The 14,903-nt window shown below is 49.4% G+C and overlaps 1 protein-coding gene across 2 annotated transcripts in view; it reads left to right on the forward strand.

Moving 5' to 3' along the window:
- LOC140430971 (excitatory amino acid transporter 2-like) overlaps positions 1-14,903 on the forward strand; it is a 643,482-nt gene that overhangs the window by 139,527 nt on the left and 489,052 nt on the right. For both annotated transcript variants that reach the window (XM_072518822.1, XM_072518821.1), the window contains one exon: positions 4,836-4,966. In XM_072518822.1, coding sequence (XP_072374923.1) covers positions 4,837-4,966 — 130 coding nt within the window. In that variant the 5' untranslated portion in view covers position 4,836. The remainder of the gene's footprint in view (positions 1-4,835; positions 4,967-14,903) is intronic.

Below are 14,903 nucleotides of genomic sequence, written 5' to 3' on the forward strand. Positions count from 1 at the left end.
TGCAGCTGCAGGCAATCAGGCTTGATGCAGAGATCCATCGTTGTAAAATCTCTGCGTAATAAATTGATGCACTATCAATTACAACAAGATGAGAGTAGAGTGTAATCGAGGCTTTATTACGCTGAGATGTGTAGCCTCCCACAGCTGCTGCCGAAATGGCTGCAGCTCGGAGAGCCCACACATTTATGCTCTGCCTACTGGGCGGAGCCAGCAGGCAGGGATCTACCCCCGTACCTGTAGTACAGGGGTCTTACCATAATACCCCTCGTATGCAATATATACAATACAACAGTGGTGACTACCACAGTCTGTCTACAGTTCAATCTGTCCGATCTCAGTACTGTTCAGTCTGTCTGGTCTCTGTATAGTTCACTCTGTCGGTGTTTCAGTACAGTTCAGTCTGTCTGGCCTCAATACAGTTCAGTCTCTTTATGTCTGTGTACAGTTCAATCTATCCGATCTCAGTTCAGTTCAGTCTGTCTGTGTTTCAGTACAGCTCAGTCTGTCTGTTTTTCAGTACAGTTCAGACTGTCTCTGCTTCAATACTATTCAGTCTGTCTGATCTCAGTGCAGTTCACTCTGTCGGTGTTTCAGTACAGTTCAGTCTGTCCGGCCTCAATACAGTTCAGTCTGTCTGTGTTTCAGCACAGTTCAATCTGTCTGGTCTCAGTACTGTTCACTGTGTCTGTGTTTCAGCACAGTTCAATCTGTCTGTGTCTTAATACAGTTGTCTGTCTGTGTCCCAGTACAGTTCACTCTGTCCGATTTTCAGTACAGTTCAGTCTGTCTGTGTTTCAGCGCAGTTCAATCTGTCTGTGTCTCAGTACAGTTTAGCCTGTCTGTGTTTCAGTGCCATTCAGTCTGTCTGTTGTAGTACAATTTGGTCTGTCTGTGTTGTAGTACAATTCAGTCTGTGATTCAGTACAGTTCAATCTGTCTATTTCTCAGTACAGTTCAATCTGTCTGTGTCTCAGTACAGTTTAGTCTGTCTGTGTTTCAGTGCCATTCAGTCTGTCTGTTGTAGTACAATTTGGTCTGTCTGTGTTGTAGTACAATTCAGTCTGTGATTCAGTACAGTTCAATCTGTCTATTTCTCAGTACAGTTCAGTCTACCTGTGTCTCAGTACAGTTCATTCCATCTGTGTTGCAGTGCAGTTCAGTCCGTCTGTATCTCAATACAATTTATTCTGTCTGTGTTTCAGTACAGTTCAATCTGTCTGTGTCTTAGTCCAGTTCCGTCTGTCTGTGTCTCAGTACTGTTTATTCCGTCTGCTTTTCAGTACAGTTCAATCTGCCTGTGTCTCAATACAGCTCAGTCTGAAGGGTGTCCCTGGAGCGGAGTAGAGATAGGGGGGGCTGGCGCTGCCCAACCTCTGTGGGTACTACTGGGCCGCCAATGCGACAATGGTGCGCAAGTGGGTGATGGAGGGGGAGGGGGCTGCATGGAAGAGGCTGGAGACGGCGTCCTGTGTGGGTACAAGTCTGGGGGCGCTGGCAACGGCGCCGCTGCCGCTCCCTCCAAGGAGGTATACCACGAGCCCGGTGGTGGTGGCGGCCCTCAAAATTTGGGGGCAGTGGAGGCGGCATAGGGGGGGAGTTAGGGCCTCGGCGTGGACCCCATTACGGGGGAACCACCGGTTCGCCCCAGGAAGAACAGGTGGAGGGTTTTCGGGGTGGCACAGGGTAGGCATACGAAAGTTAGGGGACCTGTTTGTGGACGGGAAGTTCGCGAGCTTGGGTGAGCTGGAGGAGAAGTACGGGCTCCCCCCGGGGAACACCTTCAGGTACATACAGGTAAGGGCGTTTGCCAGACGGCAGGTGGTGGAATTCCCACGGCTACTGCCACACACAGTACAGGACAGGGTGCTCTCGGGGGTGGGTGGGTGGGATTGGGGAAGATCTCGGAAACTTACCAGGTGATGCAGGAGGAGAAGGACGCCTCGGTGGTGGAGTTGAAAGGTAAGTGGGAGGAGGAGTTGGGAGAGGAGATCGAAGAGGGGACGTGGGCAGATGCCCTAGGGAGGGTGAACTCTTCCTCTTCATGCGCGAGGCTCAGCCTCATACAGTTTAAGGTGCTGCACAGGGCACACATGACCGGGACAAGGATGAGCAGGTTCTTTGGGGGTGAGGACAGGTGTGTTAGGTGCTCAGGGAGCCCAGCAAATCACACCCATATGTTCTGGGCATACCCAGCGCTGGAGGAATTTTGGAAGGGCATAGCGAGGACGGTGTCGAGGGTGGTAGGATCCAGGGTCAAACCGGGCTGGGGGCTCGCAATATTTGGGGTGGCAGAGGAGCCGGGAGTGCAGGAGGCGAAAGAGGCTGGAATTCTGGCCTTTGCGTCCCTGGTAGCCCGGCGGAGGATTCTCCTTCAGTGGAAAGATGCGAGGCCCCCAAGGTGGAATCCTGGATCAGCGATATGGCAGGGTTCATTAAATTGGAGAGGGTGAAATTCGCCTTGAGAGGGTCGGTACAAGGGTTCTTTAGGCGGTGGCAGCCGTTCTTAGACTTTCTGGCAGAACGCTAGACATTGGTCAATGGCAGCAGCAGCTCGGGGGGGGGGTTTACTTTATTTTTGTTTATGTTATTTACACTGGAAGGGTCTGAGGGGGTGTATACACCTGTTGTCTTAAGTCGGGGTGTTAATGTTAATTTATTATTTAGGTACAGGGGGAGGGGTTTGGGGGGGTTGCTTTTTCAGATTGTGTTTTGTACTTAACCCTGTTGGGTTCTTTTTTCTTTCTCATTTTGTTATTGATATTTTATGAAAACCTTTAATAAAAATTAAAAAAAAAAATACAGCTCAGTCTGGCTGTGTTTCAGTACAGTGTGTGTCTCAGTACAGTACCGTTGTCCAGTTTCAGTGTATCAGGACAAAGCAGTCTCCCTAGTATCACATTTTTACTGGAGATGAGTCTCACATTACAGGAAAATGATTGTGAATCATTATTGAAAATAATTACTTTTCAGTGCTTTCAATGCACTGCCATGGCCTGTGCAGTTACTTTATTCTCTGAGTAAAGCTGCTCAATCCCATATACATACATCAAACAACCATAACTGACCAACCCACCCAATGTAAGAATGTGATGGCAGAGATATGTTGGACCTTTTATTGCTTGTTAACAAAACATAATCACGAATATGAAACCAGGAATGTTTTGGAAGCAATATTCCGCAGTGATTTACTTTATCTTTTCCTGAGGCGTCAGTGTCTCTGCTGCGATCAGAATTTATTTCCATCTCTAATTACTGTTGAGAAGGTGGTGGTGAGCTGCCTTCTTGAACTATGTTGTTAGGCATGGAGTGCCAGGGTTTTGACCCAACGACAGTGCAGGAACAGCGATATACGTCCAAGTCAGGGTGGAGAGTGACTTGACTGGGAACCTGTAGTTGGTGGTGTTCCCATCCACCTTGCCTTTGGCCATGTAGATGGTAGAGATGGTGAGTTTGGAAGGTACTGTCGAAGGAGTGGCCAGGTGTTTATTGTTGTCTGTTGCTGGACTGTTCACTGAGTCTAGTTTCACTGTGCACCTACACCACAGGTTGGATAAACTATATTCTTACTGTAAGATCTTGATTTCGGGAGTCACAGATCCCTAAGACAGGCAGTTAAGCATTTGTAAGTCATTTTAAGGTGGGTTCTTAAATTTATTAAGAAGCAACAGATTAGACCCAATGCTTTAGCTGAATAGACAAGAAAAGTACACACCCTGTGACAGCATAGAGAAGGTCACTGATCCTAGAGAATGAATGGACGGTTGGCACACAGTGTGTTATCTCAGTAGATTGTGATGGCATTCTACACTCTCGCCAAAATGTTTGGAAATCCTCCTCCAATCTTACTTCATTTTCCTGGCCCATCTTCAATTTGAAGAATGCTGTGTGCTGAGGATTGGCCGCTGTCTCCAAGCACTCGTCAATATACTTCACTTGTCGGGGCTGATAGTTTACCCCATGTCAATCAGCTGGTCAAACCTTTCTGACCAATTCTTTAGCCCGAGGTGCTTCTTTAGTTCCCCTCATACTGAGGGGTGTTTGGTGGCCTTTACCAGACACTATATAGATACCATAGGGAAGGCAGCAGCTTGGTGGTATTGTCACTGGAATATTAATCTAGTAACGCAGGGTAATGCTCTGGGGACATGGGTTTGAATCCTACCACAGCAGATGGTGGAATTTGAATTGAATAAAAATCTGGAATTCAAAGTCCAATAATGACTATGAAACCATTGTCGATTGTTGTAAAAACTCATCTGGTTCACGAACGTCCTTTAGGGAAGGAAATCTGCCATCCTTACCGGGTCTGGCCTCCATGTGACTCCAGACCCACAGCAATGTGATTGACTCTTAAATGCCCTCAGGGATGGGCAACAAATGCTGGCTCTGCCAGCGACGCCCACATCCCATGAACGAATAACAAATAGGCTACTTGAGGCATCAGGAGACTACCTCCTATCTATCAGTTCTGGAATGCATGTATCTTTGTTTTGCCTCTGTCCCTGGCTGCTAAAAATGTTGATTCTGAGGAGAGGCAGAAGGGTTTTCAATACAATGCCTGCTAATTCTACAATATTCTTAAATCACATTTTTTTACATTAGTGTATGAGAGAACTATTTTTTTGAGGAGCAGCAGCTTTTATTAAGGTACCTGTATTCCCAGTATCTTGGCTTACAACAATGCATCCTTTGTGTGTTAAAACCTTTCATGTTCCTGTGCATCATTGGTGTGTCTAGACCGAACACTTTACCTGAAGTATCTGTGAGCATGGGTAGCTTTGGCTGCTGTTGCTTCTCAATGTGACCAAGATTCCTTTCTCCCTCATTCCTTCCAGGATGCCCAAACAAGTGGAAGTGCGGATGGATGAGTGTGACCTGGTCGAAAAGCTCAGCAATGAACTCCCATGGTGGAAACGGCTGGGAAAGAATCTGAGGAAGAACCTGCTGCTGACCCTCACAGTGCTTGGTGAGTATGATTCTGACCACCCTCCTACCAACCAGCAAGTGTTTGGGTAGTAGGACTGGGTGTGCAGTACGAGGAGTGCCTTTGAAGAGTAACAGTCAGACTTTCTCACTCACACATTGCATATTGGGCGGCATGGTGGCACAGTGATTAGCACTGCTGCCTCACAGCGCCAGAGGCCCAGGTTCAATTCCAACCTTGGGTGACTGTCCGTGTGGAGTTTGCACGTTTTCCCTGTGTCTGCATGGGCTTCCTCCGGGTCCTCCGATTTCCTCCCCCAGTTGAAAGATGTGCAGGTTAGGTGGATTGGCCATGCTAAATTGCCCCTTAGTGTCCAAGGATGTGCAGGTTAGGTGGGGTTATGGAGTTCTGGGGATATGGCGGGGAAATGGGCCTTAGTGGAGTGCTCTTTCAGAGGGTCAGTGCAGACTCGATGGGCTGAATGGTCTCCTTCTGCACTGTGGGGATTCTATGGAATGTTGCAATTAATTAAATAATAATGTGATGTTTAACATGCATAATCTCAACAGGGCGGGACGGTAGCACAGTGGGTAGCACTGTGGCTCCACAGCTGTAGGGTCTCGGGTTCAATTCCTGGCTTGGCTGAATGTCTGTGTGGAGTTTGCACATTCTCCCCGTGTCTGCGTGGGTTTCCTCCGTGTGCTCCGGTTTCCTCCCACAGTCCCGAAAGATGTGCTTGTCAGGTGAATTGGACATTCTGAATTCTCTCTCTGTAAACCCGAACAGGCGCCGGAATGTGGTGACCAGAGGCTTTTCACAGTGACTTCATTGCAGTGTTAATGTAAGCCTACTTGTGATAATAAAGATAATTAATTAATTAATTTCTAACAGGGTAAAACCAGTTCAGTAAAATATGTGGATGTTTCCATCTGATGAAAATCAACCTTAACTCTTATGGAAACTATTTGTCCTCGAGGTCTTATTGCCATATAAAATTCACCATCAGTTACTGTTAGTTCATAAATAACTGTTAGTATTAAAATTACCTGTTATCTTTGCTTTATAAAGCATCAAGGGCGGGATTCTCTCAGCCCATGGCCGTGCTGGAGACTCCCTGCGACAGGGCCACGCCACCCCGACACCGGCAGGCGATTCTCCACAGAGCGGAGAATCGGCGCAATTGGTGCCGGTGTGTTTGGCACGGCGCCGGTTGCGGGCCGCTCTACGCGGCCGGCCCGCCGAGTCTCAGGCCAAGATGGGCCGAGCGGCCGTCGTGGAAACGCTGAGTCCATCCGGCGCCGTTCTGCCTGCTCTCAGCCGGCGGGACCTCAGCGTGGAAGGGTCGGGTGGCGGCCTGTGGTGGGGGAGGGGGGGCGCCAACTCCAGGGGGTGCCTCCGATTCAGCCTGGCCCGCAATCGGGGCCCACCGATCGGTGGGCCAGCCTCTCTGGCTGGGGGCTTCCTTTCCTACGCACTGGCCCCTGTAGTCCTGCGCCATGTTGCGTCAGGGCCAGCGCGTTGAAGGAGGCCACTGCGTATGCACGGATCTTGCGGCGCACAGCGCGCCGGGATCAGCAGCTGGAGGGGCGCGAACCGCTCCAGCGCCGTGCTTGCCCCCTATAGGAGCCAGAATTAGTCCTAGCAGCGGCCCGTTCACGCCGTCATAAAACACGACGGCGATTACGACGGCATGGACACTCTGCCGTTGGATGAGAGAATCCTGCCCCAAGTATTTTGTCCCAGAATGTTCTCCGCCTTTATTTCTATGTCTTCCTCTCAGATGTTCATACTCCCCAGTGTACATTATTCTTCAGCTTTCTGTGTATTCTCTCTGTTATTCTGTCCCAATAAATAGCATCCTTTATCATTATTTCTCCGAATATCTGACAGTCTCCTTCTTTCTGTATTTCCTTCATTAACCTTTTCTTAGTATTTATTGTCCCTTTTCTTTCTCAGCTTAATTAAGAAAGTGTTGATAATCCTTACATGTTTAACTGCTCTTGGATCCTTGAAACTTGAACCCAACCTGTATAAAACACTCCTCCACTCTCGGACTCCTGATCCCTATCTTATGTACGACATTCATTCTTCACAAACTCCATCCTGAACCATGTTCCATATCCATAGAATCCCTACTGTGCAGAAGGAGGCCGTTCGGCCCATCGAGTCTGCACTGGCCATCCGAAAGAGCACCCTACCTAGGCCCACTCCCCTGCCCTATCCCTGTAACCTTACCTAAACATTGGACACAAAGGGGAAACTTAGCATGACCAATTCACCCAACCTGCACATCTTTGGACACTAAGGGGCAATTTAACATGATTTTTTTTCAACCTACTAAGCAGTCAAGTGACCTTGAGTGGGTCTGGATACACTGACACTATGACTCCTATCCCGCAGGAGAATAATCCTCACATCAGTCAGGGCTCTGCTTCTCGTCCGTCTCACCAATTCAATCAACTGTTTGAAATGTTAATACAGCTTTCATTAATATTCAACATAGCAATCCAAAAATAACCTGCACCACCAGATCGCTAAGGGCTAGGCTTTTGGTTTTCATAGAGTGACTGGAGCCAGTGCCTGGGAAGCTGGAAGCCCTCGAAATGTGCGGGTGGTGCTTCTGGCTACATTTGCGAGGACTACATGGTGCACAGCTTGTGTTGCATTGGCCAGATCCTGGTGTCACTTGGCCTTTCTGACTGACTTGACACATGTTTGTGAAAGTCGAGCTGTCCAAGCGGAGGGAGCAGGGAGCAAGTCATATCTTACTTCTGGACCGGCTGCCTGTGAGCGTCCACTCAGACATCATGTGCTATAAGTCATTCTAGCTTCACTACCATTAACCCCACCATCTCATTCATCTGCAATAAATGCTGGCCTAGCCAGCGATGCTCATTCCCCATGAATGAGGTTTTTAAAAAAAGACACACTGTTCTCTTGGCCAAAATCCTGAAATAAAAGCCACCAACAAGAGCCTTGCTGTAACATCTTGCTAAACAACTCCTCAAATTATACAAGCAAGAACAAACTGTTCACTCTTAAGCATTCCCTTCACACCTTGCCTTTGGCTGCCCTCGTGCTTCGACACCATGCTATCCTAGTCCTACTGATATTCACTGAGGAACCCTGCAGGTGGCCTTGCAACATGTCCTTGTACAGCGAGGACACTGGCAGAGTGATGGTGGTGGGAACAAGAACGTCATCACCCAAGAGAGGACAACAGGACCATGCTCTGCGCTGCACCTCAACAACCCTCATTGCCTGCTGGTGTGCTGTTTGGTGGACTGCTGTGGGAGCCTCAATATCCCTTTGAGCTCCGGGATCTGCAGCCACGATGGCAGGAATCTGAAATGCATGGAGGTAAGCACGGATCCCATGACTCCTTGTTTGAGGTTACATTGCAGCACAGAGGTGCTCTCTGTCCTTTGCCTGATGCTTCAGTAGAAGCAGATGCATTGGCTGCATCATGGCTGAGTCTGCAACACGTCATGGAGTGAACCTCCACCTCCACGCTGGAACGGATGGTCTCCACGCCCAGCATGAAGCCCTGTGCCCAATTAGAGTTGGATGCCGCCATGCTGCTTGACAGTGACAGGAGATTGCCTGATAGGCTTGACAATATTCCAAGGATCTCGGTGTGTATCCTCATCAGCACTCTCCTGCATTCCCCATCAAAGTCTTCACCTTATTCTCTGCGGCCAAACTAGCCTGTGGCCCTGCCCCCCACCTCCAGTGAGCTGGGCACAAGCTATCCTTTCCCCCCTGGCCTGACTGCATTCCACTCATGCCCTGTGACTCACCATTTGAGGATCCCAACTCTATCCTGGACTGTAAGGTTCAGGCAGTGCCAGTATCTGAGCTGATGGCTGCATCTGTCAGACCAAGTGGGTATCTGAAATACAAAATCAAAAGGGGAGGGTTGGGGTGAGGGAGAATGGGGAGGTGGGTGGTGTAAACCAAGAGTTTCATGATCATAGAATCTGCAGTTTGCACATTCTGCCAAGGAACACGATGGGGCTGAGGAGGGAACTGAGAAAGAGCTGAAGCAGTAATACATTGTTGTCTTGGACTCTTTCAGTGACACTGGATGCTATAGGCTCTGTCACAGCTATTCCCATGATGCACAGCACCATCTCCTCCATTGGGCTCAGGGGTTAAAGGCGTGCCTGTCACCCACCAGTTTAGCTTTGCCTATTTTTATTATGGCCAACCTTGCCCTGTCCCTTGTGTAAATGAAAGCATACACCAAACCTTAAGAGCTGGAGACAGTATAGAAGGACCTAGAAAGTCAAGTCAGATCATAGAATCCCTACAGTGCAGAAGGAGACCATTCGGTCCATCAAGTCTACACCAATGCTTTGAAAGATCACCCCACGTATGCCCACTCCCATGCCCTATCCCTGTAACCCCATAACCCCACCTAACCTTTGGACACTATGGGCAATTTAGAATGGCCAATCCACCTAACATGCAAATCTTTGGACAGTGGGAGAAAACAGGAGCACCCGGAGGAAACCCACGCAGACGTGGGGAGAACATGCAAACTCCACCCAGTCACCCAATATTGGAATTGAACCCAGATCTCTGGCGCTGTGAGCAGCGGTACTAACCACTGTGCACTCAGAATTGTCTGACGCTTCAGCCTTTATTATAATGTACAGCCTATTGTTCTTCTGCTTATGAATTATAACTTTTTTCAATGGGGCTCTCATTATAGTGTCCACTCAAATCATCACTTTATTAATTTTAAAAATGTCTTTTTAGACATTATCCCCTGTTGTTTAGCAGCCTACATTTGGGGTTGGGTTATGGGGAATATCTGGCTTGAAGCGGCTCCATTTTCATTCATGTTTGCACCATTATTTTGCTCCAATTACACGGAGACACCTTTTTTTCCATTAAATATCTACAATACACTCCCACCCTCCCTCCGCCCATGCTATCACTCACTTCGCCTTTAACATTCCATCCACCCCACTCCCACTCAATCTCCTCCATGTGTAATGGGCAAGAACCCAGAAGACCAGTGTTATGGTGGCCACAAAGGACATGGGGATCATCAATAGATTTCCCCGTGGGCTTCGTGCAGTAGGAACATCCCTCCTGAGCAGGCGGGAGCGTAGTTTCAAACCCGCTGCTTCAACCCAGGCTGCTATTCTGTAGGTCCCCGGGCTTGGACTCCAGCACTGTAAGTCGTGGCTGCAGCCTTTGATTTATGTAAATGAAAGGGTATCGTGTTGGAAAGCCGGCCTTGGCAAGATTATTACACCCAGTTTCACTCTACCAATGGCTTGCAAAATCTTTTATTTTTAAAAGGAAAATAAATTGGATTGGATTGGATTGGATATGTTTATTGTCACGTGTACCGAGGTTCAGTGAAAAGTATTTTTCTGCGAGCAGCTCAACAGGTCATTAAGTACATGAGAAGAAAAGGGAATAAAAGAAAATACATAATAGGGCAACACAAAATATACAATGTAACTACAAAGGCACTGGCATCGGATGAAGCATACATGGTGTAGTGTTAATGAAATCAGTCCATAAGAGGGTCATTTAGGAGTCTGGTGACAGTGGGGAAGAAGCTGTTTTTGAGTCTCTTCGTGCGTGTTCTCAGACTTCTGTATCTCCTGCCCGATGGAAGAAGTTGGAAGAGTGAGTGAGCCGGGTGGGAGGGATCTTTGATTATACTGCCCGCTTTCCCCAGGCAGCGGGAGGTGTAGATGGAGTCAATGGATGGGAGGCAGGTTCGTGTGATGGACTGGGCTGTGTTCACGACTCTCTGAAGTTTCTTGCGGTCCTGGGCCGAGCAGTTGCCATACCAGGCTGTGATGCAGCCTGATAGGATGCTTTCTATGGTGCATCTGTAAAAGTTGGTAAGAGTCAATGTGGACATGCCGAATTTCCTTAGTTTCCTGAGGAAGTATAGGCGCAGTTGTGCTTTCTTGGTGGTAGCGTCGACGTGGGTGGACCAGGACAGATTTTTGGAGATGTGCACCCCTAGGAATTTGAAACTGCTAACCATCTCCACCCCGGCCCCGTTGATGCTGACAGGGGTGTGTACAGTACTTTGCTTCCTGAAGTCAATTACCAGCTCTTTAGTTTTGCTGGCATTGAGGGAGAGATTGTTGTCGCTACACCACTCCACTAGGTTCTCTATCTCCCGCCTGTATTCGGACTCATCGTTATTCGAGATCTGGCCCACTATTATCTCCAACACCGTTAGCGACCTCATTTCCTCCGGATGCCATCCCCTTCCGGCTTCCAACCTCATAGTCTCCCAACCCCGGACAGCCCGCTTTTACTTACTTCCCAAAATCCACAAAAAGGACTGTCCCGGCAGGCCCATTGTGCCAGCATGCACCTCCCCCACCGAACCTATTTCCTCTTATCTTGACTCCACCCTCACTCCTCTGGCCCATTCCCTCCCCACCTACATCCGGGATTCCGCTGATGCACCGTCACATTGACAGCTTCCAGTCCGCGGGCCCAGGGGCTGGTTTAGCACAGGGCTAAAGAGCTGGATTTTAAAGCCGACCAAGGCAGGCCAGTAGCACGGTTCAATTCCCGTACCAGCCTCCCCAAACAGGCGCCGGAATGTGGCAACTAAGGGCTTTTCACAGTAACTTCATTTGAAGCCTACTTGTAACAATAAGCGATTTTCATTTCATTTCATTTAATTTCTAACCGCATCCTATTCACCATGGATATGCAATCTGTCTACACCTCTATCCCACACCAGGATGGCCTGAGAGGTCTTTGCTTCTTTCTCTATAAGAGGCCTGGACAATTCCCATCCACCGCCACTCTCCTCCGCCTGGCTGAACTTGTTCTATCTCTCAACAACGTCTCCTTTAACTCATCCCACCTTCTCCAAATCAAAGGTGTAACAATGGGACCGCATGGGTCCTAGCTATGCTTGCCATTTTATGGGGTATGTGGAACATTCCTTGTTCCAGGCCTACCCGGGTCCCCTCCCACAATTCCATTACCGGTACATTCCTGACTATTTTGGTGCCGCTTCATTTTATCATCCGGACCTGGAAAAATTCATCAACTTCGCTTCCAGTTTCCACCCCTCCATCACTTTCACCTGGTCCATCTCAGACACTTCCCTTCCCTTCCCTGACCTTTCTGTCTCCATTTCCGGCAATAGACTATTTACTAATATCCACTACAAGCCCACTGACTCACACAGCTATTTGACTACAGCTCTTCGCACCCTACACCCTGTAAGGACTCCCATCTCCTTCTCTCAGCTCCTTCGCCTCCGTCGCATTTGTTCCGATGATGCCACTTTCCAAAATGGGGCTTCGAAAATGTGTTCCCTCTTCCTTAACCGTGATTTCCCACCTACAGTTGTTCACAGGACCCTCAACAGTGTGCGAGCCATCTCCCGCGCCACTATCCTCGCCCCCCTCCCCTCCTTCCCAGAACAAGGATAAAGTCCCCCTCGTTCTGAAATTTCACCCCACCAGCCTCCGTATGCAAAGCATAATCCTCCGCCATTTTCGCCAACTCCAGCGTGATGCCACCACCAAACACATCTTCCTTCACTCCCTCTGTCAGCATTCCGCAGAGACCGTTCCCTCCGAGATAATCTAGTCCACTCCTCCACCATACCCAACACCTCTCCCATCACCCATGGTACCTTCCCATGCAATCGCAGAAAGTGTAACACCTGCCCCTTTACCTCTTCCATGCTTAACATCTCAGGCCCAAAACACTCATTCCAGGTTAAGCAGCGTTTCACTTGCATCTCTTTTAATTTGGTCTATCGCATTCGCTGCTCCAATGTGGTCTCCTCTATATCAGAGAGACCAAATGCAGACTGGGTGATCGCTTTGCAGAGCACCTTCGGTCTGTGCACATTCAGGACCCTGACCTTCCCGTTGCTTGCCATTTCAACACAGACGCTGCTCCAATGCCCACATGTCTGTTCTTGGCCTGCTGCAATGTTCCAGTGAAGCTCAACGCAAACTGGAGGAACAACATCTCATCTTCCGGTTAGGCACACTACAGCCTTCCGGTCTCACATCGAATTCAACAACTTCAGATGATTAGCTCTACCCCACCTCAACCCATTTGTTTTCAACCCATTTCATTTTAGCTGTCTTTTATCATTTCTTTCTTTCTTGTTTTTCTTTATAGATAGTTAACCCCCCCCCCCCCCACTATCTTATCCCCCTTTCCTCACCTTTTCTCTCCTTTGCTTCCCCTTCCCCTCCCCCAACATCTACATCTGTCACAGTTTACCCTCTGATGTTAGTTTCTCTGCTGTTTGGCCTTTCACATCTTTTGTTCTCTCTGGGGACTGCCATTAGCACTCTTTCCCCTTGGTTTCTGTGGCTATTAGTGTGGTAGACACCACTAGTGGTATATTGTATGTATTACAGCACTGCCCGTATGTTACAGGTACGACGGTAAATCTCTGCCTGCTGGCTCTGCCCAGCAGGCACCGTATAAAAGTGTAAGCTCTCCAGCGCTGATTCCATTCTGGTTCCAGCTGCGGGAGGCACAACATCTTGTGCAATAAAGCCTCGATTGTTTCACCATTCTCGTCTCGTGGTAATTGACGGTACATCAATTTATTGCACAAGATTGTAAAAGATGGATCTCCTAATCAAGCCTGATCGCCTGCAGCTGAGCCCTCACACAGCCAACGCCACATCTACCTTTGACCACTGGCTAGTCTGCTTCGAAGGCTACCACAGAGCAGCCACTGAAGAACCCTTGGACTCACAGAAGCTCCAAGTCCTCTACTCGCGGGTGAGCCCTGAAATATTCCCCCTCATCCGGGATGCGCCCACCTACTCAGAAGTGATGACGCTCCTAAAGGGACATTACGCTAAACCGGTGAACCGAGTGTACGCCAGGCACCTCCTGGCCAAGAGACGGCAACTCCCTGGGGAGACTCTGGATGATTTCTTGCGGGCCCTACAGATCCTTGGTAGGAACTGTGACTGCCAGGCAGTTTTGGCAGTCCAACACACCGAACTTTTAATCAGAGACGCTTATGTCACGGGCATGCAGTCTACGTACGTTCGCCAGCGACTACTGGAAGGGGGTAAGCTCGATCTTGCAGAGACTAGGCAGCTTGCAAATTCACTAGAAGTGGTCTCCTGTAACCTGGAGTCCTACACACCCGACCGCGCGGCACCCTTGTGGGCATCGTGGGCCCCACCATCTTCGCCGCCATTTTGGATCGCGCCTCAGGACCCCGGCTCGTCTGGCCGTTCACCGCCTACTGCTACATCCGCCGCCGCTGATCAGCCGGAGACCTCCCAACATCTTCCGCAACTCACCTCCATCACCCTGGATCTGTCTCGGCTCCGCAACCTCGCGACCGCTACGATGATGGTGAAGATCAATGGGCAGGAGACGGCCTGCCTCTTTGACTCCGGGGGCACAGAGAGTTTCATCCACCCCACTACGGTAAGGCGCTGCTCCCTCCCGTACACCCCGTCACCCAGAAAATTTCCCTGGCCTCCGGATCCCATTCCGTTGAAATCCGGGGGTACTGTATCGCGACCCTCACTGTCCAGGACCTAGAGTTCAGCAACTATGTTCTCCCCCACCTCTGCGCTGCCCTGTTGCTCGCCCTGGATTTTCAATGCCATCTCCAAAGCCTGACATTGAATTTCGGCAGACCCCTGCCCCCCCTCACCGTCTGCAGCCTCACAGCCCTTAAGGTCGATCCACCTTCTCTGTTTGCGAACCTCACCCCAGACTGCAAAACCGCTGCCACTAGGAGCAGACGGTACAGTGCCCAGGACAGGACCTTCATCAGGTCGGAGGTCCAACGGCTTCTGCGGGAGGGGATCATTGAAGCCAGCAACAGCCTCTGGAGAGCACAAGTAGTGGTGGTGAAGACTGGGGAGAAGCACAGGATGGTCCAATACATTGCGTTCGAAGCAGATGGCCGCCTCTATCACTTCCTCAGAGTTGCACTGCATAGCATCTTCACTCTGTTCGGTTTCCC

Source organism: Scyliorhinus torazame, chromosome 10 (genome assembly GCF_047496885.1).
Source record: "Scyliorhinus torazame isolate Kashiwa2021f chromosome 10, sScyTor2.1, whole genome shotgun sequence".
NCBI lineage: Eukaryota > Metazoa > Chordata > Chondrichthyes > Carcharhiniformes > Scyliorhinidae > Scyliorhinus > Scyliorhinus torazame.